The 27,042-nt window shown below is 43.8% G+C and overlaps 1 protein-coding gene across 1 annotated transcript in view; it reads left to right on the top strand.

Annotated features, from left to right (window-relative positions):
• TTC16 (tetratricopeptide repeat domain 16) overlaps positions 1–27,042 on the top strand; it is a 41,932-nt gene that overhangs the window by 12,001 nt on the left and 2,889 nt on the right. Inside the window, exons 6-13 of the mRNA XM_054997271.1 lie at positions 1,861–1,961; positions 3,856–3,985; positions 12,424–12,638; positions 14,126–14,373; positions 20,476–20,617; positions 23,109–23,274; positions 24,912–25,054; positions 26,703–26,841. Of these exons, the coding sequence (XP_054853246.1) occupies positions 1,861–1,961; positions 3,856–3,985; positions 12,424–12,638; positions 14,126–14,373; positions 20,476–20,617; positions 23,109–23,274; positions 24,912–25,054; positions 26,703–26,841 (1,284 nt within the window). The remainder of the gene's footprint in view (positions 1–1,860; positions 1,962–3,855; positions 3,986–12,423; positions 12,639–14,125; positions 14,374–20,475; positions 20,618–23,108; positions 23,275–24,911; positions 25,055–26,702; positions 26,842–27,042) is intronic.

The following is a 27,042-nucleotide window of genomic DNA, read 5'->3' as shown; positions in this document are numbered from 1 at the left end:
CTGCGGGAGCATTCCTGTGCTTCATTTGGGGCCAATTTGGGCCCCAAACAGGCTGAATTGGCCCCTCACAGAGCATGGGAGCGCTCCCATGGCCAGCACAACAACATCACTTCCAGTGGTGACGAAGCAAGTGCCAGGCCGCCCCCTCCTGGTGGGAGGGTATAAGGACCTGGCAACCCTGCCCACAGCAGACACCCTGTGAGGTAGGTGGAGGCTGAGAGCTCTGAGAAGCTGTGACTGACCCAAGGTCATAAGAACATAAGAGAAGCCATGTCGGATCAGGCCAATGGCCCATCCAGTCCAACACTGTGTCACACAATGGCCTAAAACCAGGTGCCATCAGAAGGTCTGCCAGTGGGGAAGGGACACTAGAAGCCCTCCCACTGATTCCCCCCCACCACAAACACCAAGAATACAGAGCATCACTGCCCTAGACAGAGAGTTCCATCTATACCTTGTGGCTACTAGCCACTGATGGACCTCTGCTCCATATGTTTATCCAATCCCCTCTTGAAGCCGTCTATGCTTGAAGCTGCCACCACCTCCTGTGGCAGTGAATTTCATGTGTTAAACACCCTTTGGGTGAAGAAGGTCACCCAGCCGGCTTCAAGTGGAGGAGTCAAATCCGGTTCTCCAGATTAGAGTCCTGCTGCTCTTAACCACTACACCAAAGTGGCTGTCAGTGAGTCTTCCTATAGAATCTTTCCTCCATTTTCTCCAAGGGAATTGATCTCTGTAGTATGGAGATCATTTGTAATGCCAGGAGAAGAGACCCCTCCTGAGGCCTGGCAACCTTACCACCCGTAGTCCTCTATCCCTCTTGGGCATGACTTCCCAAATATAAACCAGTAGCAGGAATGCCTTTCCCTGCAGAGTCTGGCTCCTCTGCAAGAATGCCGGGGATTTTCTGTAAAGGGGACCCTCACTTCACTCATTGGAAAAAAAGTCATTGTGGGGAGCAGATGGAAGTATTGGACCAGGGAGAACTGTAAATGGGGGGGGGGAGCTGAGGCAGAGAGCGGCTTGCTCAGGGGTGAAACTGGTGAGAGGAAGATCAGGCGTGTATGGCCTTGTCCATAAAATGCAGATTGATTGCCCCCTAGTGAAACCTCAGTTTGTCTCAGGGCTGTGCGTTTTTAAAGGACGCTTCTTTCTCCTTTAAAATTTTAATAACATAGCAGAGGGCCCAGGTTCAGTTAGGAAAACTGAGCGAAGGTTGAAGGGTTAAACCCCCCGTCTAGCTATCCCACACAGCTCAGATGCAAACTGAGAGCCAAACTACAAGTGACGTCTTACACAGGTTGGACACTAGTCGGCTTCCCTCAAGTTTTGATGGGAAATGTAGGCGCCCTGGTTTTAGAGCTTGGCTCTCCATTACAGCTGCAAGACCAGGATGCCTACATTTCCCATCAAAACTTGAGGGAAGTCGACTAGTGTCCAACCTGTGTAAGACGTCACTTGTAGTTTGGCTCTGAGGCAGCCTTAGCCTGCCATCTTCATGTTACAGGTGGAATTATGTGTGTGGCGTGATCTTCATCTCATCTGTTTTTGGCCTAAGGCCATGTACAATGCCATCGTAAGCCAAGTTATACCCTTCTTTGAAATGAATGGGTTTAGAAAGCTGTAACTCTGCTTGGGATGGTACTGTTCCTGAGCAGGCAGAAGTGAGACTTGAACTGGATCAGCGCTCATTCTCTTGGCTACGATGGTACCCCTGCACCGATAGGGAACATCAGTGGGCTGTGCTAAAAGGCCCGGCCACGGGGTACCCAGACAAGGGAGAAGGAATGGATTGCGTCCTGATTTCCATTTCCCTCCCTGCTGTGTCCTGAGGTTTCCTGTGTGTTCCTGAATTTGCAGGGTCAGTGCCTGTATGAGCAACAAGTCTATCTGGACGCTTTGGAGTCCTTCACTCAAGCCGTCGAACTGCACCCCAAAAATACCCTTTATCGCATGAGAAGGTAAAAAAAGGAATTTCAAGTTGAGACAGGGCTTCCTTGCAGCAGTCAGTCATGTATTATTACAGCAAAAGCCAGTAAAACAAAAGAAATCTGTTATAAAAAATAAGTTATTACATCAGGGCATAACAATAAGATCAGAGCATTAGTGCTGGAAGAATTGATGAAATAAAAACAATGAAGATAAAAGAGAGTTAAGAAAAAATGGCAAAAGCAATTATACCACATTTTCAGCAAAAAGGAGTCCGCGTTTCCTAATGGCTAAGGAACAGAATCGGGCCACAGCATAAGTCACTGAGCTCCGAGTGTCTTCTAAAAGGAAGTTGCGCAAGATTTCCGGTCTCAAGTCGAGATAGGACTGCAAGGGGTTAAATTTAGACAAGAGAGGCAGTATAAGACAAGCCCTTTCCTCTTGATATAGTTCGCAGAATAAGAGAACATGAGTGACTGATTCCACCAGGTTGGTCATGCATGGGCATAAGAGTTCATGCATTGGCACACAAGCAAATTTGCCCTGCGATACGGCAGAAGCGTCCTTGCAGCAGAGAGTATGTACCTGTCGCCAGAAAGTTTTGGGGATGCCTAGCTGTTACAAAATTCAGTGTAATATATTATAAAACTGGACTGTTTAGGGTTAAAAATGTTTTAAAACTTTTGATTACTCTGTTAAACTTTATTATTACTACAATTACAATTACCACTACTATTACTGATATTTTGCCTAAGTGGATGAATGGCCTCGTGCAAGTCAGAACTTTTGTTAGTAATTTTTATTGCCAGATTGTTTGGCTTTCAAGATATTTTCTGTGCTCTCAAAATGCAGAAAAATGCAACTTTTAAATCTTTTTTTTTTAAAATTAAGCTTAATGCTGATGATTTTCTTAAAATAATTTGCTTGTGTTTTTTCTCTTTCTTAAAAGGTTAGAAACTGCAGAAATGTTCATAGAAGGGGGTCATTCGATCGGCTCCTTCCCTTCTATGCTGTTTGTTCTGAAAATCCTTTTTGAAGGTTGGGGGGGGGCTTTCTGAATAAAATGCCCCCCAGTCTGAGGGACAGCAACAAGGAGGGGGATCAGGCAAAATAGCGGGTGCAAGAGTTACTCTTGCATGATTTCTGTTTCTTACCACAATCCTTTTACTTTGCTGCACTTTGTTTACAGAGGAGTCCTCCTTTGAGCCTCAAAGAGTATTTTTGGGATAAGCAGGAGGCTGCTGGAGGAAGAGGAAGGCAGGGAAAGATTCACTCTGCCAGCTTCCCCCCAGGATCCAACCCCATTATAAAGTATTTCATGACTGTCATGCCCTTTTGATGGCTGGTGGCTGCTAGTAAGCACGCCCCACCTGCCTGTGTGGGAACTGGAAGGAATAGCTTGAATAGCTGAAATACAGCCACCCAAACCCGAGTTTTGGGCAACCTGGCAAGAAAGATTCTTGCTGGGACTCCAAGGGTAGCCTGTTGTTTTGGAGTGTGTGTGTGTGTGGGGGGGGTCCTGTTGATTCTTTATCGTGTATGAGCAAGTGCGTCCTCTCCCTTTCTAAATGTGTGTATTTGTAAACATGTATTTATTATAAAGGCATCACAAGTACTTAGTCTTTTCAAAGGTATGCCAGCCTCCAGGTGGGGGCCTGAAGTTCTTTTGGAATTACAGCTGATCTTCAGATTCCGGAGATCAGTTGCCCTGGAGGTGGTGGCAGCTTAGGAAGGAGTACTCTACGGCATCACATCCTCACTAAGCTTCCTTCCCTTCCCAAACTCTGCCCTCCCCAGGCATCACCCCCCTCCCATATTTCCCAGTCTGGAGTTGCCAGCCCTCATTAGCATGGAAAAGTGGGACGTGCCCAATGATTCCAATCCACAGCCTTGTTGTTAACACTCACGTTTCTCTTCCCACTTTAGCATTGCCTGTCTCGCTGCCTTGAAAAGATACAACGAGTGTCTTCAGATGGTCAATGAAGAGGTGGTTCGGGAGCAGCAGAATGCCGATCTTTTTGTTCTCAGGGCTCGACTCTATGAATACTTTGGAAAGGTAAGAGCTAATGGGGTCCATTTTCCTTTGCAAATGATGCGAAGCCAGGTTCTGCATGGTCTTCCTCTGCCTTGTTCAGGCTGGCGAAAAGCCTGCCAATGTGTTACTAAAAATGGGTGCAATGAGGCCCTTTTTATGTGCCCCTGTCCGTACGGCAGGGAAACCATCAAAGCGTAGTGCAAAGCTACCATTCTGGCCATATAATTCAGCAGTAATAGACTGATAGCTGCTGGCTTAGATGGCTTAAAAGAGATCTTAGAATAATTAATGGAGGACAATAGGTCTATCCATTACTGGCTGTTAGCCACGATGGCTAAATGAAGCCTCTATGTTTAGGGACAACAAAATACCTTAGCTTTTGTGGCTGTTTGTAGATGTTTTTGAGGCACCTGGTTGGCTGCTTAGTGAAACAGGATGCTGAACCCGATGGACTTTTGGTCTGAGCCAGCTAGGGTCACCAGCCTCAAGGTGTGGTCTTGAGTTCTCCCAGAATTACAAGTAATCTCCAGAGATCAGTACCTGGGGAGAAAATGGCAGTTCTGTGTTGGGAAAAAAAGGTTAAAAATAGCTTTAAATCATAGGTGCAATGGATCTTGGATCAATAGAGAGTCAGCACACGAGTTTAGCTTTTAAAAAACATTTACTTCTAAAGGGAAAAGGGTCACAGGTTGCCTACAAAACAAAAACACCTGGAGCTACATTTCTCACTACTGTTTACAACAAAGAGCTGGGATAATGGAAGTGGAGAATCTTCTTCTTCCTCCTTCTTCTTGACCCTGAAAGGACAGTCACCTGACCTGTTGACCAATAACAGTTTACAAACACTCTCAAGTTTCCCGGGCTTGCAGATTATTGGCTTTGTGCCAGGTTCCCTTTCCAGGTCAATCTAAACAATAGCATGGTAGGTAAACACATTAACCCCATAATGACCGAATCTCAGACCTTGCAACACACATATATTCCAACACCCCTTCTCAAGGTCTAGCATGGAAGTCATTATGCATTCATATTTAACAAACATCATTCAACTTTTCTTTCAACATTAGGATCAAACATATTCAACATTTCACGAAGATACTCAAACTTAGTTTTAGACAATGGTTTAGTCAGAATATCAGCCACCATTTCTTCAGTACGACAATGTTCAATTTCTATTAGTCCCTTCTGGTACATATCTTTCACAAGTTCACATTTAAGTCCAATAGATCTGCTTCTTGCTTTAGTACTTTCTCCTTGGCATATAGTAATACACGCTTGATTGTCCTCAAACATAACTACAGGTATAGGTTCATTTATTCCAAAGTCCTTTAGCAGGTTGAAGATCCACTCTAGTTCACTGCAGGCACTCGCCGCTGACACACATTCAGCTTCTGCTGTAGATTGTGCTACAATGGTTTGTTTTCTACTAGTCCAGTCTATCAGTCCATTTCCATAAAAGAATAGATATCCGCTGGTTGATCTGTAGTCACTTGATTCTTCTCCCCAATTGGCGTCCATATATCCAACCAGTCTTGGTTTCTCAGATGGCGAGATTCTCAGCTTTAGGTCTGCTGTTCCTTTCAGGTATCTTGCTATTTTCTTTATCGCGTTCCAGTCATGATGATTAGGAGAACTTACTTTTCTGCATAAGATGCTAACAGCTACTGCTATATCAGGTCTTGTGGTTTTGCTCAAGTACAGAAGTTTTCCAATTGCTTCTCTGTATTCACCAATATTCCTAAGTGGTTTTCCATCTCTTTCTCTCAAGTAATCAGGTTCAAGTGGTATACTTGTCACATTGCAGTTTTTCATGCCAATAGATTCTATAAAGTCCAATGTCTTTCCTTTCTGACTTAGAAGAAAGGTTCCATCTTCAAGTCTTTCTAGCTGTATTCCGAGGTAATGTTGTGCATCTCCAAGTTGCTTCACCTCTACCTCTTTGTTCAGTCCATCAACTATTTCTTTGATGTCTTGTCTGTCTTGGCAAGATATTATCAAGTCATCAACATAAATAAGAATGTATTGGTATTGTCCATTTTTAACTCTGGTGTACAGACATGGTTCAGCTTTTCCTTGCTTGAATCCTTGCTTTTGTAGTAGCCCTGATATTTTGTCATACCAGGCTTTTGCTGCTTGCTTTAAGCCATATAGACCTTTGTTGAGCTTGTACACATGATCTTCCATTCCCTTGATCTGGAATCCTTCAGGTTGCTCCATATAGATTTCTTCAGATAATTCTCCATTGAGAAAGGCTGTCTTTATATCCAGATGCTCTACTATCATGTTTCTTGATGCTGCAACACTGAGTAGTGTCCTGAACGTTGCATGGTTGATAACTGGTGCAAAAGTCTCAAAGTAGTCAGTTCCATATTCCTGGGAGAATCCTTTAGCTACTAAACGTGCTTTGTATTTCTCAACAGTTCCATCAGCATTGTGCTTGATTTTGAACACCCATTTGCATCCAACAGGTCTTCTGTCTGGGGGTAAATTTGTGAGAGTCCATACTTGTTTTGTATTTATGGATTGCAGTTCTTCTTCCATTGCTTCAATCCATTTGTCTCTTTCATCTGCAGGTAGTTTGCATATATCTTTCCAGTTCTTAGGTTCTTGGATAAGTTGCACAGTTTCACAGAATCCATACTTCTCTGGTGGGTTTCCTTTGTTGCTTCTTTCCGATCGTCTCACAGTGGTTGCTGCTTCTGTCTCCTCTGGTCCAGTCCCTGCTTCCCCTTCTGTTTGGGTAATCTCTTGAGAAGGTGGACTTGCCGGTTTCCCGGGTGTCACTGCAGGTAACCAATCGACCAATTCTACAGGAGCAGTTTCTGTATCACTTGGATCAGTTGTCACTGTGGATTCAGTTGCATTAGAAGCATGTAATAAATGGCTCTCATCCACATACACCACGTTCTGTTCTTTGACTCTGTGCTCTTGAGGATTGTAAATTCTGTATCCTCTTCCACCAGTGGCATACCCTACAATTAGTCCAACTTCAGCTCGAGGATCAAGCTTTCCTCTCCTTTCCTTTGGTATAAAAGCATAGGCCTTGGAACCAAATGCTTTGATGTGCTTCAGAGCTGGCTTCTTGCCAAACCAGGCTTCAAATGGAGTAATGCCTGTCACCTTTGAAGGTACTCTGTTGTGTAGATAAACTGCTGTGTTCACAGCTTCGGCCCATAATCCATTGGGTAATCCAGAATGTATAAGCATAGATCTGCACATTTCCTGTATAGTCCGATTCAGTCTCTCAGAACAACCATTTTGTTGTGGAGAGTGATGTATAGTGACTTTATGTTCAATGCCTTCAAATTGTAAAAATTTCTTAAATTCTGCATTGCAATATTCTCCACCACCATCAGTACGTAGGCTTTGAGGAGCTTTTCCAAACTTATTCTTAACTGTGGCAACAAAAGATTTAAATTTCTCAAGCGTTTCATCTTTGCTCTTCATCAGATATACAATGCTATACCTCGTTTTGCTTTCAGTAAAAGTTGCAAAATATCTGTTGCCGCCAAGAGATGGCGCTAGTGGACCAACAAGATCAGAGTATACAGTCTCTAGAAGTTCCTCATTATGAGTAGTGGACTTTCCTGTGTAGCTTGGGCTAGTTCCCTTTGCTTTAAGACAGGTTTCACATTTCTCTCTTGCTTTGTCACAAACAGGAACAAAAATTCCACAGTCCTCTAACAACTTTTCAACACTTTGTATGCCTCTATGGCCTGTTTTTACATGCCATGAATACAAGCATTTCCTATGATCACAAGCACCTTGGCTAGTTTGATAAATCTGTCCTTCACCAGCATCAGCAACTTCTGGTCTTTCACTAACATCCACAAAATAATGCAGTCCATTTCTCTCTTCAACAGCAAACTTAACTCCAGATTTCTTTTCAACAATTACACTTCTACTACCCATTCTCTTCTGAAGAACCACCACACAGTCCTTTTCCACAAGTTTCTTAGTTGAGATTAAATTCTCTGCTGCTTCAGGAACAAGTGCCACATCTTGAAGGGTAACATTTACTATTTCCCCTCTTGTTGTGCATAGCTTAATTGGCACCTTTCCCGTTCCTAGCACATTAAGTGGTTGTTTATTTGCTTGGAACAGTCTGGGTTTATCATCAGTATCAAGTTCAGAAAACAATTCACGATATTTGCAAATATGCCAGCAGCTTCCTGAATCGATGAGGAATAATTTCTTATCCTGAATATCTTCATCATCAAAAACTCTTTGTGCACAATCACTCCTGCCATTTCTCTGAAATCTGCCTCTAGACACACTCCCTCTGCTTCTGGCTCTGAAATTCCCTTTTTGGCTATAATCTCTTCTGCCACGAGAAGACGCTCTTTCAACATGAGTCTCTGTACTAGGGTAACGTGCATTTGATTGGCTAGCAATGGCCGCTCCATTATTCATTCGGTTTAATGCACAGTCTCTGGCCATGTGGCTCCTTCCACCACAAGAAAAGCAGTTAGTCTGTCTGCCTCTATATCCATTTCCCAAATTCAAAACAGTCATTCCATCAGACACAGCCTGTAAATTCCTTCCCTCTCTTGAATCCAGTTCCTCTCTTAAACTTGTCAACAATTGCTCCAGTGTTAAATTCTCTTTATGTCTCAAGAGAAGTGCTAAATTTTCATAGCTACTTGGTAAACTTTTCAGCAAGGCAACAACAACATCCCGCTCTTTTGGAGCCTCTCCGAGTTCTTCCAGCTCTCTATACAATTTCATAAATCTTTGCAATTGGGCTGGTATGGAATCCCCTTCTTTAATTTTAAAATCAAACAATTCCGTTTTAAGATAGATTATTTTGGTGCATGTCTGTTTTTCAAAACGCTTCTTTAAAGCTTCAAGCATCTCTTTTGCAGTATCAAAGGTATGCAAGTCCTGGACTTCATAATGAGATACTGAGGTCATAATTAATGTTTTGGCTAGAGCATTTTTCCTGGTAAATTCAAGCTTTATTTGAGGATCATCTGGTACGTTTGCAGTTAGAATGTCCTCAGCATTATGCATTTCAAGTTGGCTTTTTAATAATGCCAGCCACCAAGTAAAGTTGTTTTTATTTAAATGGGGCATATAGAAATTTCCTTGGCTAATTTGAAATGGCTTTGGATTACTCACGACTCCCTGGTCAGAGGAACTCATTTTTCAGCTGTGAAGATTCAGGCACACGTGGAGTTAATGATCTCCTTTGTTCTCTCTGCCGTCTCTGCTCCGCTCCGCTCCGAGGGTAAAGAAAAACTTCCAATAGTTCTCAGCTGCAGTTTTCTCAGTGCAGACCAGTTTTAAGAAACTTTTAAAGACAACAAGATCTTTAAAATAATCTCCTTTTCCCAGTTACAACTGAATGCAGCAAAAAAGGTTTGGTAGAAAAAAAATCTGAGCCTTTGTGCCTATCTAGCTTAGTCTCTCTTTAAAGATCCATTTCAAAATTGTTTGCTTGTTTGGCAAAACAAACCACCATAACAAAATCACCAACCAAAATCGCCAAAATCAACCATCCTCTCTGCTACCACTTTGTTGGGAAAAAAAGGTTAAAAATAGCTTTAAATCATAGGTGCAATGGATCTTGGATCAATAGAGAGTCAGCACACGAGTTTAGCTTTTAAAAAACATTTACTTCTAAAGGGAAAAGGGTCACAGGTTGCCTACAAAACAAAAACACCTGGAGCTACATTTCTCACTACTGTTTACAACAAAGAGCTGGGATAATGGAAGTGGAGAATCTTCTTCTTCCTCCTTCTTCTTGACCCTGAAAGGACAGTCACCTGACCTGTTGACCAATAACAGTTTACAAACACTCTCAAGTTTCCCGGGCTTGCAGATTATTGGCTTTGTGCCAGGTTCCCTTTCCAGGTCAATCTAAACAATAGCATGGTAGGTAAACACATTAACCCCATAATGACCGAATCTCAGACCTTGCAACACACATATATTCCAACATTCTGGAGGATGAAGTTTAGAGAGGAATAGAAGTTTTAGATGTGCTACACGGGTTGGATGCTGTAGTACTTCTCTTTCTCTTATGGTATACCATCAAGACTAGGAGAAACTGATTTGTCACATGTAAAGACAATAAAGGGCAGAGGTTGGTTAGGAATTGCAAGAGGTGTGAAACTGCAGTTGATTGGTGTCTTCATATTGGCCTTTACAGTGGATTTTTCTCCTGTGTAGGAACCATTTATACCAGCACAAGTATTTAGAATCAAAGGGATACATGCATTAGAAGTCCACAAATGATGTAAGGTGAGAGAAGGGGGTGGGCTAAAATAATATGAGGTAGGAAATTTATATTTGAGTTTAAGTGGAAGGAAGTGACCTCAAAGGAGGGGAGGCGTTTGAGGAAGTGACATTTGTCCTGGGTGTAAGATCACATACCCGCTGAGATCCCTTCCTGTAATCTCCAGGATTTTCCCTAGCCACAGTTGGCAACTTGAGATCCAGAACAGCTGATTTTATCTTCTATGTTTCTTATAGCTTAGTGGATTAACTCCTAGCTTGTTCCATATAATAGGATTTTTTCAGCACCAGAGATTGATTTTCTGGATTTAATTGGTAACCTGGCAGCGCCTGAAAGACACCCTTCATCATGCCTGGACTAAGATCTTGCTGAGAACTCCTTGGTTACAAGCAGCTTTTAAAATTCCATTTTAATCGGCATTTTTAATTACTATAAAAAGCTTTGGGAGCCCCTTTTCGGCTAAAAAAAAATTGGGTAAAAAATAAAATAAATGAAGAAATGTTACACAAAATGTCATTTTAGATGTACTTGGTGAGAGACAATGCAAATCACATCTACTTGACAGAAAGAGATCTGGAAACATGTATTTAAGGAGGCCTATTTGGGGCTTAATGATAAAGCATCTGCTTTAGATACATAAAAAAAATCCAGGGGCTCAGTCCTTGGCATCTCCAGGTAAAGGATTTCAGGTAGGAGATGTTGGAAAGTTACTGCCAGTCCGAGTACTAGTTAATAGCAAGTTTAGATGGATCAGTAAAGGCAAGACTTCATATTGTTCAGTGAAGCTGATTAACTTCAGGATAAGTATAAGGAAGAATTTCATCATACATCCAGTATGTGGTGAAGTGAGATCTGATAGCATAGATGGCTCTTTAAAAACCCATGAAAGATGGATTATCAATCATTGTGACAGCTAAATAGATCTTCTGTGTGCTGATAGATCCAGAGGAGTTAGCCGTGTTAGTCTGTAGTAGCAAAATCAAAAAGAGTCCAGTAGCACCTTTAAGACTAACCAATTTTATTGTAGCATAAGCTTTCGAGAATCAAGTTCTCTTTGTCAGATGCATGGTACCATGCATCTGACAAAGAGAACTTGATTCTCGAAAGCTTATGCTACAATAAAATTGGTTAGTCTTAAAGGTGCTACTGGACTCTTTTTGATACTGTGTGCTGAAGCAGTGTACCTCAGAACACCAGATATAGGTGAAAAATAAGATGCAATGGCTTTTTCCTATATAATGTGACTCAGTTTTGATATTGCGCTTTAGACATCCCGGCTTCTTCTCTGGCAACACCCTTCAAAAACAGTGTCTCTTGAGGATTGTGAGGTGAATTGTGGGTTCACAAAATAACGATAGTTAAATAAACCTCGGTTGGTAGTGATGGCTAATATATTTGGTCTTCCATGGCCTTTAAACGCCAACGTTCACATTTATGTATTTAAAAGTTCTGTATTTCCAGCATCTGCCCAAGGTGGCACTTTCTCTTTGTTGTGTTTATATTTCTACTGACTGAAAAATAAATCTGTTCGTCTTAAATTGTCACTATTTTGTTGTTAAGGTGTAATGATGTTGTTGTTTTGCCAGTGTGGTGAAGTGGTTTGAGCATCAGCCTAGGAGCCAAGAGACCAAATTCAAACCCCCACACAGAGCTAAGCCACCAGTGACGCTTGACACTAGTTGGACACTTGTCAGCTCCCCTCAAGTTTTGATGGGAAATGTAGGCATCCTGGTCTTGCAGCTTGGCTCTCCGATTGCTGTCCAATGGACTTTTCAACTGTCACTTGTCCAACATACTGCCAAGCTGCCTACATTTCCCATCAAAACTTGAGGGAAGCTGACAAGTGTCCAACTAGTGTCAAGCGTCACTTGTGGCTTAGCTCTCAGTCATGGAAGTCTGTTTGGACCAGTCACTGGCCGTTTCCACACTACTTCCCTTCATCCAGAATGCTGCGGAACATTGCGAAAAAAGCGCGGAAGACGTCATCTTCCGCGATTTTTTTCACAACGTTCTGCGGCATTCCGGATGAAGGTAAGTAGTATGGAAACGGCCACTGTCTCTCTCAGAGTAACCTATCTCACAGGGATATTTTGAGGATAAAATGGAGAAGGGGAGAATATGATATGCCAGTCTGCGTTCCTTGCAGGAGGGGTAGAAATATACTAAATAAATAAGTAGTAAACAACAGTATTTCTTCTTCTCCCTCCCTTGTCTATAGCCTTCCTCCTGTTTTTATAATCTCCAAAAAGCTCTTGCAATAGATCCTGGGCACACTGAAGCTCCGCTTTTGCTGGAGAAGTTGAGAAAGAAAGCTCAGAAAAACAAGGATCAGGCTGTAAGCCAGGCACTGAAGGGAAACCTGCAGGGGGCACTGTTGAAAATCAACCGTGCCATTGAGAACATCCCCCTGGATCCGGACTACTTCCTGTTCAGGTACCAAGAAAGCCAATGTAGAGCTATATGGGGAGCCAGCCACTTCCTGTCCCGCTACATCTGAGTTTGGTGTGGCCTTATGGGTGTGGGTGCATTCAGGGGTTGCCACAATATTTTGTTTTAATGATCTGATTTTGTACCGTTGTCCTCCAGTTTGAGGAACTCTCTCTCTCTCTCGCATACTTCCAGAAGAGAATAAATGGATGTTTTGTCCATGGGGATGAGCCATTGAGGAGTGCAAATGTTTGCATGAATCAGCACATTGAATGTTGACTCATCAGTTGTCTGCCTTCCAACCCCATCCCATCCCCACCGTGCCAGTTCAGGCTTTCTCTCTCTTTGATTCATTTTTTAAAAACAGCTTGTATAGTCACTCAATTGAACGTTCAATTGAGGGTGAAGTGACCTTGTGAAATTACAAGGAACTAGCCAGTCAGTGCTGTGCTAAGAGGCAGAATGGCTTTCTCCAGTGCTTGATCCGTACGAGAAAATAGTTCTTCTGAACAAAATGTGTACTTCCACAGAGGGCTACCCTGATTTATATATGTTTGGATGCACCTCTTGATGGCTGAGCTGGAAACTTCCCAGCCAAGGATTGCAAAATGGACTGAGGAGCTGGGGAAACAAGGATGTATTAATATGCAAGTGAATTTTGCAGACTTTCAGTAAGGATCCTGGGTGCTTCTCTCTCTAGAAAGAGCGGTTTTCTCCTGTTTGGTTGGAGGTCAGTGCTGTGCAGCCTAAGGACCAAATGAGGACATGGTGGTGTTTTGCACTGCCTCCCCATAGCCCAGTGCCAGCCCATCTTAACACACGATGGAGTATGCAAGCTGGGTCTTGTCAGCACTGACTTGCAGATTTTGAGGACAATGTATGGGAAGGGAAAAGTTTGGAGAGGGTGTGGTGTCACTTCTGGGTAAGGCCCTAGGAGTTTCCCCTAATCGGTATGGTAGAGACGATAGAGACATGGGGGAATTCCTAGAGCGTCACTATGGAGGCCATTTCCCCTGTCCCGCTCCTCAGTTTTGCAAGGGTGGGAGACTGGGTCTGAGGGTGGGGGTTTACCTGCTGCAGACTGACAAATCAAAGCCTAGTCCAGGGTCCTCACCTGGTGTCCTGTGTAACAGCCAGACGTGAGTTACGTGACCTCAGTTCCCGCATGTGAGGTGCCCAATTCGGATGGCAACTGTGGTACACATGGAGAAGGGGCTTGGGGCTCCCGCTTGCACCATTTCTCTAACCTGAAACCATTTGGGGGAAGGTGCTGTTTGGTCGATTGGAAAAACCCACAACTGTATTCTTTTGTAAAGAGGCTTTTAGAGGCATCTGCGTTGTGGGACGGATTTTGCAGACCCGACATTTAAATTCTGCATAGCTTTGCATCCGTATGGAATTGCCACAAAACTTTTCCCCATCCCAGCTGATGCCTCTTGTTTTCTCCCCCCTTTCTGCCCCCTTCCTTTCCCTTCTGGGGGTACCTACATCAGAGGGAACATGCTGCGGCAGCTGAAAGACTTTAGTGCAGCCACTGATGATTACATCAAGGCAGCGGAGCTCTGCAAAGCGGACGAGGGCAACCAGATTGGTGCAGAAGCTCGGGCACAGGTGCTGCTCACATACAACGACTTCGCCGTCCATTGCTACACCAAGGGCTTCTACGAAGAGGCAGTTTTGCTCCTCAACAAAGCCATCAAGGGGGAGAAGAGAGAGAAAGGGCTGTATATCAACAGGGGAGGTGAGTGGGGGTTGTATATTCTGCAAAGAGCATGGGGGAAAGCACAAAATGTGGTATTTGGGTGCAAGGCAGTTTCCCAGGAGTCTCAGCTTTAACTTAAAAATGACACTAGTTCCTACTCCATGGGCCTGTGAATGTATGCTTAAAAGGGTGCAGACATTCCCTGTTGAAATTTCAGAAGCCCAAGGGGTAGCTGAGTAAGATTTCCAGTTCTTTTCAGTGTGCCACAGTTTTTTGTCCATTATAGGAAAGCGTCCTACAAATGTTGTATAAGTGGTTCAGCTGCGAATCAGCACTCTACTGGTTCGAATCCCACTACTGCCACGAGCTCAGTAGGTGGCCTTGGGTAAGCCACTCAGCCCCAGCTCCTTAGCTGTATTGTAGGGATAATAATAACACTAATTTGTTCACTGCTCTGGGAGGGCCACTAATCTGTCTAGAAGAGCAGTATATAAGCGCAGTTGTTGTTGTTGTTATTAATAATAAATAAATATCCCTAAAATCAGGGTTTTTTTCTGGGAAAAGAGGTGGTGGAACTCAATGGTGGAACTCAGGACCACACTTTGGGTCAGCTGGAACAAGGGGGGAGTTTTTTAAAATTTAAATCGCCCTAGGCGAAAATGGTCACATGGCTGGTGACCCCGCCCTCTGATCTCCAGACAGAGGGGAGTTTAGATCGCCCTCTGCGCCACTCAGCTGCTCAATCTAAACTCCCCTCTGTCTGGAGATCAGGGGGCGGGGCCACCAGCCATGTGACCATTTTCAAGAGGTGCCGGAACTCCATTCCACCGTGTTCCAGCTGAAAAAAAGCCCTGCCTAAAATACATAATGCAACTAGGTCTTACTCGCATAACGCTTACAGATCACAGAATCTTGCTGTTCTTGAGTTGCTTCCACCGTAGGACAGGTTTCCACTGCTCTGTCATTCCTTTCTGCAGTCAGCGAGGAACAAGATTAAAATAGTAGTTCCACATAATATTCCTCATAAAAATCCAGTAGGCCGAGATCCCGTTACATGATTTTTTGGAAAGAAGCCCTGCGGTGATCCCTTCTCCCTGGGACAATCCCTTAATTTTTTTATTCTTCCCACAGTATTGTTTCATGGCCTCTTCGGCTTCTCAGTTTTGTCAGTTAATTCCTGTTTATGTACAAAGGACAGTGGATTCCTGAATTAATCCTTAAATTTGTCTCCGGAAATGGAAATGGTGTATTCTTTTTTTTTTCTCTTTACAGCCCAAATGAATGCTCATTGATTTTATTTTCTTTTTATGATTGTAGTTGCGCAATCATGAAATTACAATAAGGAAAAAAATAAAAGAAATGAGTAAGTAGAGCAGTAAGAAAATTTAAAAAGACTTGCTGTGGCAAACCTTAATCTTGGTTCAGGGATTACGTCGTTTGGATTCTTTGTAAAAATGGATTGGATGAGGACTTTTCCACGTGAGGGCCCTTATTCTGTGTTTTGGATCCAAGAGTAGTGGAATTGCGTCAAGCGCTGAGCTTCTGTCTCTTCCCCCCCTCTACAGTTTTCCAGCTGCCATGTTGGTTTATTTTCTTTCAGATGTGTCTCAGGGCCAAGCTACAAGTGATGAATGACACTTGAATGGCAAGTGAACAGACTCACATGTATTCCTCCCTGTTCACTTGCGCTCCACTTGCGCAAGTAGTGATCGAGTGGAGCGCAAGTGAACAGGGAGGAATACATCTGAGTCTGTTCACTTGCCGTTCAAGTGTCATTCATCACTTGTAGCTTGGCCCTCATTCTGATTGGTTTTTCTGAGCAAGGATGCTGTCATCACCATTGGAGGCTCAGCACCATCCTTTTTTTTTTTTAACGGACATGTGCTGTATCAATATATTGACCTACAGCTAGAAGAGGGGTTAAGTGTGCACGTGCATGAGAACCGCCATATTGCCCCTCTGGAGAAACACCCTCCACCCTAAGGTTCACCCCACTATTTGGACATTGGGGGCTGCAAACTGGTTTTGAAAAGTTTTCCATCAGCAAAGCATAGGCCAGTTGCTCACCTCTCTAGACAATTACTTCAGTTTTAGTCATGTAAAGTTCTCAAGCAGACCCAGAACAATGAAGGGTGGTGTTCTGTAACAATCTTTGCCAGAATTTAAAGTGATAAGAAATAAGAAGTGATAAGAAATAAAATATCAAATTCCTATAAATATAGAAAGTGGGGGCTGCATTTCAAAGCACAGGGATGTCTTACAGCAATATATCACTATCAGGGAGGGTTTTTTAATTTTAAAAATCAAAGATTTGCCTATGAAAGAAATATTTCCTTCTTTCCTTGAGGTGAGGGGCAGGACATATTAAAAGAGCCAAGCACAAAGACAAAGAATGAAGGCTAAGTGGCTGGAAGAAGCAATGACTGCTCCTGTGCCTTCTGAAAATGGAAGGAAGCAAATGGCCTTGTGGTGGTTGTGGTGGTTGTGGTTGTTGTTGTTGTTAGAATATCCAAAACACGATCAACAATAAGCAGAGGTCACATGTTATTATTGATTCGCCTTGCTAAGCTGATACAAGATTCCACCGGAGACCTAAGTATCAATCAAATATTGGCGTAATATGTACACTGTTCCAAATAGTGCTTTCTTTTGCAGTTCTGTAGGCGTTATGTCAGAAAGCTGCAGTTTTCCCATATGAATTGCAAAGTTTTTCGAGATGGTTCCAAGTGCCTTGATGACAATGGGGACTACAGTTGCATTCTTCTTCCATAGTCGGGTGGTATCTATTGCCAGATCTCTATATTTAATCATTTTTTTCTTGTTCTTTTTCTTCAACTCTAGCATCCCCAGGAATTGCCATGTTGACTATCCAGACTTTTTGATTTTCCACGACTGTTATGTCTGGTGTATTATGTTCAAGGTGCCAATCAGTTTGAATTCTGCAATCCCACAAGATCTTGACTTGTTTATTTTCTAGCACCTTTTCCACCTGATGTTCCCATGAATTCTTTGATACTGGCAAGTTATACTTTTTAAACAATGACCAATGAATCAGCTTTGCAACCCTGTCATGTCTAGCTTTGTAGTGCGTCTGTGCAATTTTTCTGCATTCAGAGATAAGGTGGGACACAGTTTCATCTTTTTCCTGGCAAAGTCGACATTTTGGATTCTCACTGATTTTCTGAATTTTGGCTTTCATAACATTCGTTTGCAATGCTTGTTCTTGTGCTTCGAAGATCAGACATTCAGTTTCTTTCTTGATTGTACCCATCTTCAACCATGCCCAAGTTAGACTGTTGTCACTTTTTCCTTCAATATTTTTTCGATGTTGCCCATGTAAGGGTTTGTTCTTCCAGCCATTTAATCTATTCTCAAACTGTTTCTTCTTGTATTCAGCCTTTGTTTCAGTTGTTTTTAATATGTTCTCTGTTTTCACAGCCTGAAGTAATTTTTCTGTACTTCTACTGATGTAATCATTCAGGCCTCTCTTTTCAATTGTTGGTGTTGTTGTTGGTTGTTGTTGTGTTGTTGTTGTGGTGGTGTTGTTGTTGTTAGCATTAACTACTTCAGGGCAGAGTGAGGAAAAGGTACCAATAGTTGCAATTATGCAGGAAGAGCAAAGATTGCTCCTGTATTTTCTTATTGTGTTATTATCTATCAGGCAATTTTTTTAAAAAAAAATATTTGAAAATTTGCTGACACAAGGGATAACAATTCCATATTACTGAGTACTGAGGCAGGGGTGAGATTGTTCCCCAGTCACAGTTCAATCAGCCGAAATTAGGTTGGAAGTATGAGAAACCAACAAAAACATAGAAAAACATTACACATGCTGATGAACGCTGCTTGGAAGTGGTTCTTAGAAAAAGATCAACCTAAACGTGCCCCTTTCAAAAGCGGTGTGTGTGTGTGTGTGTGTGTGTGTGTGTGTGTGTGTGTGTGTTTGGGGCCAGAACGAACACAATAATTTTTTAAAAAATATTTTATATTTCAATTTATATACCGCCCATCCTCAGGGGATCTGGGCAGTGAACAGTTTAAAATCAATAAAAACAAGAAAACAACAATTCTAAAATCAATATACAAAACAATAATGAAATAAATTAACCAAGTGCAATGGTGGGGAGGACCCCCCCTAAAGGTGGGAGGCCGACATGGCATCGCCCCCTTCAACCACTGAATGCCTGGTGGAACAGCTCTGTCTTACAGGCCCGGCGGAACGATAATATGTCCCGCTGGGCCCGGGTCTCCATTGACAGAGCATTCCACCAGGCTGGGGCCAGGACTGAAAAGGCCCTGGCCCTGGTTGAAGCGAGGCGGGCTTCCTTAGGGCTGGGGACCACCAGTAAACATTTAATGCCATCGGGAAATCCCCACATTGTATAATAAGATAAAACGGTGTGTGTGGAAACAACTTCACTACATAATGTAGAAGGTAGATTTTTTTGGTTGTTGTTTTATTTTCAAACATACAAGATATATTTTTCTGGCTTTGTTTTGTGCGGGAACAGTAGCTGCACTGCCAAAGAGCATAATTTTTCAGCAACTGCTGAGTTATTATGGAACAGGATCCTGGAGGAAGCCTCACTACTCTCTTGTTTCTAAGGGAATAAATAATTGACCCCTCCCTTTCTTGTTGGTACGGCCTTTGCCGTGGTCAGTTCCCAGTTTCTGCAGTTTCCCACGGTTCTTATCTTCTGGGGAGAGAGTTTTTTAAACCAGAACGATCCTGACAAGATTGAAGTGGGCTGGACCAGCAGAGGGCACGGCTATAAAAATTTATATTTTTGAATTATATCAAGAAGAGACAAGTTTCCAGAGTTGTGTCTCAAAGACCAGTTGGATTATTCCAAAAGAAAAAAAAGAGAGGAAAAAACCAAACGTTTTGCACAGCCCTTTGGAAACAAAGTGGCAGGGAAGCAGCAGCAGCTTCTCTGCCACTTTGTTTCCAAAGGGCTGTGCAAAACGCTTGGCTTTTTTAAATCTTTGCAAAGCCTGAAACATGTCTTGGAGCCAGGAGGAAAGTGCAGTAATGTTGCAATGATACAAAGTTACAATGTTTCTTGCCTTTGAAAAAAAAAGTGTATGCATACCCCCCAAAGGAGGAAGGGAAAACCAGCCATGTAGCCCTTTCATGGCTTTTAAAGCCAGCAGGGAATAAGCAAACTTCTGCAAACATGGGAAGCAGAACAGCCAGCAGCTTTTTTCAGCTGATGGGGATTCCCCTCCCAGCAGCTGAAACCGGAAGCTCACACCCCTGTTCTGCAGACCTTCTGCTGCCCTGGAAGTGACATTTTCACAAAGTACACGAACTGGTTCGGGAACCGGGGCCAGTTTGTGAAAGTTCATGGTTTGTGAAACTGTACAAACCTTGAACCTCCCAGTTTGTTTGTTTTTTGGTTCGTGCCCATGTCTACTGTTTATCCATTAAACCCAACAAAAAGGCCTCTGATTTCATTTGTACATTAGAGCCAAAACACACGTTAAGAAAAACCTAGGTTCAGCACGTGTTCTCTTACCTCAAGGTTTGCTGGGATCTGTAGGCGTCCTGGAAGCTTAAAGTTTAGCATTTACAGAGCAGCAAAAAGGGGAAGGGAAATACAGGCGCCTGTATTTTAAGCTTTAAGCTTCCAGGACGCCTTTAAGCTTCCAGGACGCTTACAGATCCTTTAAGCTTCCAGGACTTTAAGCTTCCAGGACCCCTACAGATCTTTAAGCTTCCAGGACGCCTACTTTAAGCTTCCAGGACTCCTACAGATCCCGGCAAACCTTGAGGTAAGAGAACACGTGCTGAACCTAGGTTTTTCTTAACGTGTGTTTTGGCTCTTAGTCTTTAGAATATTCTGAATAACTGAGCGCACTTGTTTCCAAAACTTGTTTGCTTTGTTACATGTCCACCATAGATGATAAAATGTCTCCTCATATTGTTCACATTTCCAGCATCTATCCAAAACATCCTTAGACATTTTCCCTAGTTTTTCCAGTAACTGACCTCATTTTCTAAGCAAAGGGATCTTTCTTTGGGCACAGCAGAAGCATGTCTAAGTTTCCTTTTTTGATCCTGCACCGTGATGGAGATCAGGCAGTGGCCCCAGACCCTTTCACGTCCTGTCTGCTAGATTCTTGGCTGTCCATTTTCAGATTGCTTCCTGAAACTGGGCGAGCTGAACTTTGCCATAGAGGATTACCAGCAAGCCCTGGAGGTGGGCCCTGTTGATCGTGGCTTACAGAAGCGCATTGCTTGGCTGCAAAACGAGATGGGACTCCAGGAGTTCAAGAACAGGTATGCTGGGATATGCAAGGGGTGGTGGTGGTTTTCAGGCTTTGCTAAGGGCATGTACACACATGCAAGAGCTCCTGACAAGGTTAAAAACAGCACAAATGTATTCCTCTCCCCTGCAGTATTCTATGTGCTTATATTCAGGACAGAAAAAACCAAAAATACCTCTTTATACAAGTGATTAAGATGTGGAATTCACCGTCAGAGGATGTCGTGACGATCACAGGCACAGGTAGCTTTAAAAGGGGATTAGACAGAGTCATGGAGGAGAGCTCTGTTAGTGGCTGCTCGCCATGGTGACTAAAGGGAACCTCCACGTTCAACGGCAGTGAACCTCTGAATACCAGTGCCAGGAGGCAAATCAGTGGAAGACCTTGGCCTCTATGCTCTGTTGGTGGCCCTCCATAGCAACTGGTTGGCCACTGTGTGAGACAGGACGCTGGACTAAGTGCAACACTGGTCTGATCCACTCAGGGCTCTTCTTATGTTCTTATATTCAGTAAGCACACATCGAGTGTAAAGCTACCTAAGACACTGCAGATCTGAGATCAAATAGCAGCTTTGTGTGTGGGGGGGTGGGGGGGCTACATGCAATTTAGATCAGGATGCTGGGAGAAAGGAGAAGTTAGGCTTTTGCCCCAGCACCATTTCTCCCTGACTTGCTATATTTTTCCTACAGAGGAAAATGGTGCCTGAGAAGGATCTGAGTGGAGGAGTGCTGCTTCTTTAACAGCAGGGCTCATTTAGAGGAGGAATGCACAGGAACGAAGTTCCGAAGTTCCGGTAGTTCCCCAAAGAGGTCACATGTCAGGTGGCCCCGCCCACCTGACTCTGCCATTTTGGGCCCATTTTGGCCTGGATTGAGGCCGAAACGGCCCGGATCGGGCCTCTGACGGGTGGTGGATCACTCTCCTGCTCAGCAGCAGCCCAATCCTGACCATTTTGGGCTCCTTTTTTGGCCATTTTCAGCCCCATTTTGCCATTTTGGGCCCAATTTCGGGCCTGAATGGCCAGGATTGGGTCCAAAACAGCCAGGATAGGTGATGTCAGGGGGCGTGACATATGCAAATCAGTTATGCTAATGACATATTTCCAGCAATGTCAAGGGGCGTGGCATATGCTAATGAGTTATGCTAGTGAGTTATGCTAATGAGTTCCTCCCGCTCATTTTCTACGAAATGACCCCTGTTTAACAGAATCTTCCTATTCTTCTGGTTCATCATGAAACCCCCGGTGCAGGAAATTCCCACCTGAAGGCAACCTATAATGGTAGACTGTGATCTGGGAGACCCAGGTTTGCTTCCCTTGTATTCCCCATGGAAGCTGACTTAGATAACCTTGGGCAAGTCTCTTTTCTCTCGGCCTGATCTACCTCACAGGATTGTGTTGTGAGGTTAAATTGGAAGAGGGGAGGGCAACGTTGCAAGCTTCTGTGTGTCCCCAGTGGGGAGAGAAGGAGGGTATGTATTCATTTATTTAAATAGATACGTTATCATAATAATAAATAATAATCAACGCAATAAACAATCTAGGATTTTAAAAATTGGAAATTGATATATTAATGATAAAACAGACGCATACGAAAACTGGACAAGACAACAGTAATGCTTAGTATCTCTGTACTTGATCTATGTATTATATATCTTGCTCCTTGGCACAATTTAAAGAGCTGATTTTGACCTATAAAGACCTATATGACCTGGGATGCCAAAGGGACTTTTCTCATATGCAGCCACCCACCAGCTGAAGCCTTCACTGGAGGCCATGATCTGTGTGTCCCCAACTTCGGAAGCTAGGTGGGTAAACACCAGAGACAGGATCTCTTCGGTAGCGGCACCCACCTATGGAACTCCCTTCCAAGAGAATCTCATCTGGCGTCAAATCTATATTCTTATAGGTGCTAAGTTAAATAAATAAATATTCTCTTAGCGTTTTTTTAGATATTATGCAGTTGATTTTGATATCCCACTCTCTCACTAATACTCTTGAGGCTCTCTTAATGCTATTTTGGGGGTGTTACCTGTTTTTAATATGTGTTTTTATTATGTTGTGTTAATCTGGTTGCTGCTGGGGGGGGATTTAATTTGATTTTATTGTTTTCAAAGTAAAATCAACCTCAGATATGTAAAATATAAAATCTCAAATATATACAGTGACAGGTTATAAATATGATGAACAAATATATAAATAGCATCTTTCCAAATGGACAAAGCGCTTCATGCGGTAGTAAAAGAGGACAATTGCTCCTCCTCTCCCTTTACTGATAACACTGAAGAATTCCTAAGCTACTGGCAGGCAGGGAGGGAGAATCACGAACAGGGAAATGGGAGGCAAAAGGATCCAGCACCCAATCCCTTCTTTGTTGTCCTCCTTCAAGATGCCCTTTTGGCCCCCTAAGGGGCTACCAGGCCACAGTTTGTTTGTAATGCAGAGTTTCCTCCAAGCTCCTGGGCATCCTCTCCCTTCAGCTCCCCAATGCCATTCACCCTTTCAGACGGTACCCGCAGGCAGGGGCGTATTTCTCCCGTGCAATCGAGAACAACCCTCTTGAGCTCCAGCATTACCTACATCGGTGCAAGACCAGGATGCTTCTGGAGGAGGTGATGGGTGCGAAGGAAGACATTGTTACAGCTCTTCTCCTGAACCCCACCAGCAAAGAGGTATCTGTTCATACATTTCTCCATCACTGCCCTCCCGCAGATTGAGTGGGGGCGGGACGGGATCTTATTTTCTTGTATCATGCTTGCATTGAAACTTCGCCTGTAACACTGAGAAGATGAGAGAGCGACAAAGACTGGCCAAAGGGCATTCTGAGGTCAGAGAAAGGACACAGTCTTCTGGTTTGCGGTTTCCTAAGTGGAAGCACATTTCTAAAGAAAAAGGTTTCGGGGTTCTATTCTGTCCAGGAGCCCCACGCTGTGCTTGCGCAGTAAAATCCCTGAGCTTAAAGGGCTAAATGCTGAAGAAAATGCACTCTGGACCTGCTGAGGGGTGCTCTTTTCTGAAGAGCATGGAAAACATGCACAGTAAACCCTGTAAGAAGGGGAGGGGATGTGCGGCTTGGAAATTTAGTGCCACATTTATTAATAAACCACAGTTTTGTCCTGGCTGTTAACACAAACTCCTCAGCCATCTGCGCTCTTGTAATATCCAGGCTGCGGAAAGTTGGGAAATCACAGCTGTGAAACAAAGCAGCAAGAGATGGATGAACTGTTGCAGCGCAAACTACCTCCCTTCATGCTCTGACTACTAGTTTTTTCCCATGTTGGCTTGCATTTACAAAGCTTCAAAAGGCTTTAGATCAGGGTGCCTAAAAGACTGCCTTCTCTCAGGCCAGAACAGGGCCTTTTTGCCAATGGCCACCACTCTTTATGGAATACCTTCCCTAGATAGATCCTCTGGGGCGCATTTTTAGTCACCAGATTAAAAAAATCTTTTATTTGCTGTGTCTTTAAATGGCTAAATGGACTTTTGCTTTGACAGCTGTTTTATTCTGATTTGTGGATAGCTGATTTGATTTGGTGAGTTATTTTCGGGTACATTTTTAAAGTGGAAAATAGGGCATGCAGATGTTTCAAAGAAAAAACATATGGAGATTGGAGTACCAGCAGCAAGCAGCATCAGGAGAAAGAAGAGCAGCGGGCATAAGACTTCAGGTGCAAAGTTGGGGAGATCCTAATGGGGGAAAGAAGAGATCTACCACATGCTCTTCAACTCTAGAATGCATCTAGGGCTTTTGTCTTGGGCAACCCAGTGTTTACTGCATCCTGTGGAACTCATTGCCACAGGATGCAGTTATGGCCACTACCTCAGATGGCTTTAAAAGGGGAATTGGTATGGAAGTTGGGTCCATCGATGGCTATTAGCCATGATGATTAAATGGGACCTCCATGTTTGGAGGTAATATGCTTTTTATCACCCCCACTCTCTGAGGGCCAAGCTACAAGTGATGAATGACACTTGAACAGCAAGTGAACAGACTCACGTGTATTTCTGCCTGTTCACCTGCGCTCCACTTGCACTCCACTCGATCAAGTGGAGTGCAAGTGAACAGGGAGGAATACACGCGAGTCTGTTCACTTGCCCTTCAAGTGTCATTCGTCACTTGTAGCTTGGCTCTCAGCTATAGAGGGATAATATTTGCCTACCTTACAGGCCACTGTTGTAAGGGTTTCTAAGATATAATATATATGAAGAGCTGTGAACATCACTATGCTAAATACATAATAATGGATTCGGTTTCTTTCCACTGAAACAACTTCCCTCCTTTGTAACTTTTCTGTTTTTTTTTTTACAGAGCCAAAATCTTGCAAAAAGCCTCTTTATGGGGGAGGACATTGAGACTATCTTCCAAAGTAAACTTGCCATTCTCGCAAAAGCCCTTCTGGACAAAAGACTAGAAGCCTGTCCAAACTATGATGCCCCACCTGCTCCAGAAAGGTCTGTGTAAGCTTGGCGTATACATTTGAAAGGGGGGCGTCTCCTGCCTTGATGACTTCTCCATAGAAGACCAGAGAGACGGTAGCCATGACATGGGGGTTGTAAGTGGGTGTGTTCCTAGGAAAGGTTAAGTGTGCTACATCCAAATGACTTCTGGATGGTGACAGCAACAGCATTCCATTGTAGTGATAAGATGCTACCTAAGAGGGCCTCACATCCTTGTCACGCCCCTCTGTATGAAATTCTGAAGGACAAACATCCACGGTATGTTCCAACCTCTCCCTATCAATTTTCACAGCTTCATAGCCAAAGCCCATCAATGAATTTACTTTTCCTTGAGCACTTAGGCCTCATGTTATAGTGCAGCTACTGGACAAAATTTCAAAATCCTGAGATGGGAGTCCCCTGTCTCCCCAGAGAGTTGTTCTAAATTAGGGACAGATGACTGCAGGTTCACTCCACGGACTACAAACACCAACAATTGGTTACAGTTGCCGAGAAAGTCCTTGGTTTGTTAGATGGGAAAAAACAAGTACAAAAGCATACTAGAGGGAATGAGAAAAAACAGCAGTGCGAGTTCATAATTTTTGTAACACTACTAGTAACAAAGCCTATTATGGGGGGAAAATACAATGGGCTCTAGGAAGGAGGGCGGGCAAGCGAGCATTGCCTTCTCCTCTGTGACTGATCCTGGCTGGGTGAAGGTGAGGGCAGACATTGCCACCTGCTCCACTCCTGGTCCCAGCTGGGTGAAGGGGGGAGAAGGCATTGCCACCTGCTCTGCTCCTGATCCCAGCTTGGTAAATGCAGGGGGAGGGCACTGCCACCTGCTCCTTGCCTGATCCCAGCTGGGTAAGGAGGGCAGCATTGCTGGCTGCTCTGCACCTGATCCTGGCCAGGTGAAGGGGGGGTATTGCCACCTGCTCCTCTCCTGATCCCAGCTGGGCATTGCCTCCTGCTCCACACCTGATCCTGGGTGGGTGAAAGGGGGGCAAGCACTGCTGCCTGCTCCGCATCTGATCCCAGCGGGTTGAAGGGGGAGCAGGCATTACCTCCTGCTCTGTGCCTGATCCCAGCTGGGTGAAGGCCAGGGGCGGGCACTGCTGCCTGAACTTGCACTGTTGTTTTGTTTTCTCATTCTGTCCACTACATTTTTTTGTACCTTTTTCCCCCCCCTGTGTTTTGGAGGGTTCTCTCTTTTGTTTATCTAATAGTAGTTTGGACAGGCTTTCAGGAGATGACAGAATAATAAAATAGTATTTAGGAGGAGTTAACTGGATACCAGAAGGCCCAAGAAAAGGCAAAGGTATGGTAGTTCAACAAAGGCCAATTTGGGCCGATTCCAGACGACTAACCTTAAATCGCTCCATGCCGCCCTCTTCCGGATCGCGACGGGGAAAATGCGAAATATCGCGTTTCCTCGCGCGAGTTTTGCGCGACGACGCGCGCGAGGAAACGCGATATTTCGCATTTTCCCCGTCGCGATCCGGAAGAGGGCGGCATGGAGCGATTTAAGGTTAGTCGTCTGGAATCGGCCTTGATCAAGGATTTTAAGTTCACCTTTCAAATGCCAGTTACGTCCAGATCCGTCTTTCCCTGCTGAGGGCGGTTGCCCAGCTTCCTCCCTCCCCTTTTCACCCTCTCACAGATTCCTACTGGCAGCTGACCAGCCTAAAGATGAAGCCACTCAAAAGGAAGGGCTACAAAAGCCAGCGGAGAACGAGCATGATTTGGAAGCGAAGAGACTGTATCAGAAGCAACTTGCCTGCTGGAAGAAAGCAAACAAGGTACGTCATTCCAGCTCGCAGGGCAAGAAGGCACCTGTCTGTCTTTGGGGCAGCAGAAGCATCTGTGGCATGGATTCAGTTTTAAATCTATTTGGTCGTTCCATTTTTCTGAGATTTTTACAGAGGCTCCTTTGGAATGTTGACTTTTGAAACAGGAGAGGAGACTTTTTAGAAAGAAGCCTAATTTCTGACCCTGCAACC

This window comes from Eublepharis macularius, chromosome 14 (assembly GCF_028583425.1).
Source record: "Eublepharis macularius isolate TG4126 chromosome 14, MPM_Emac_v1.0, whole genome shotgun sequence".
In the NCBI taxonomy this organism is placed as follows: Eukaryota; Metazoa; Chordata; class Lepidosauria; order Squamata; family Eublepharidae; genus Eublepharis; species Eublepharis macularius.
This window is presented reverse-complemented; position numbering and strand designations above follow the sequence as displayed.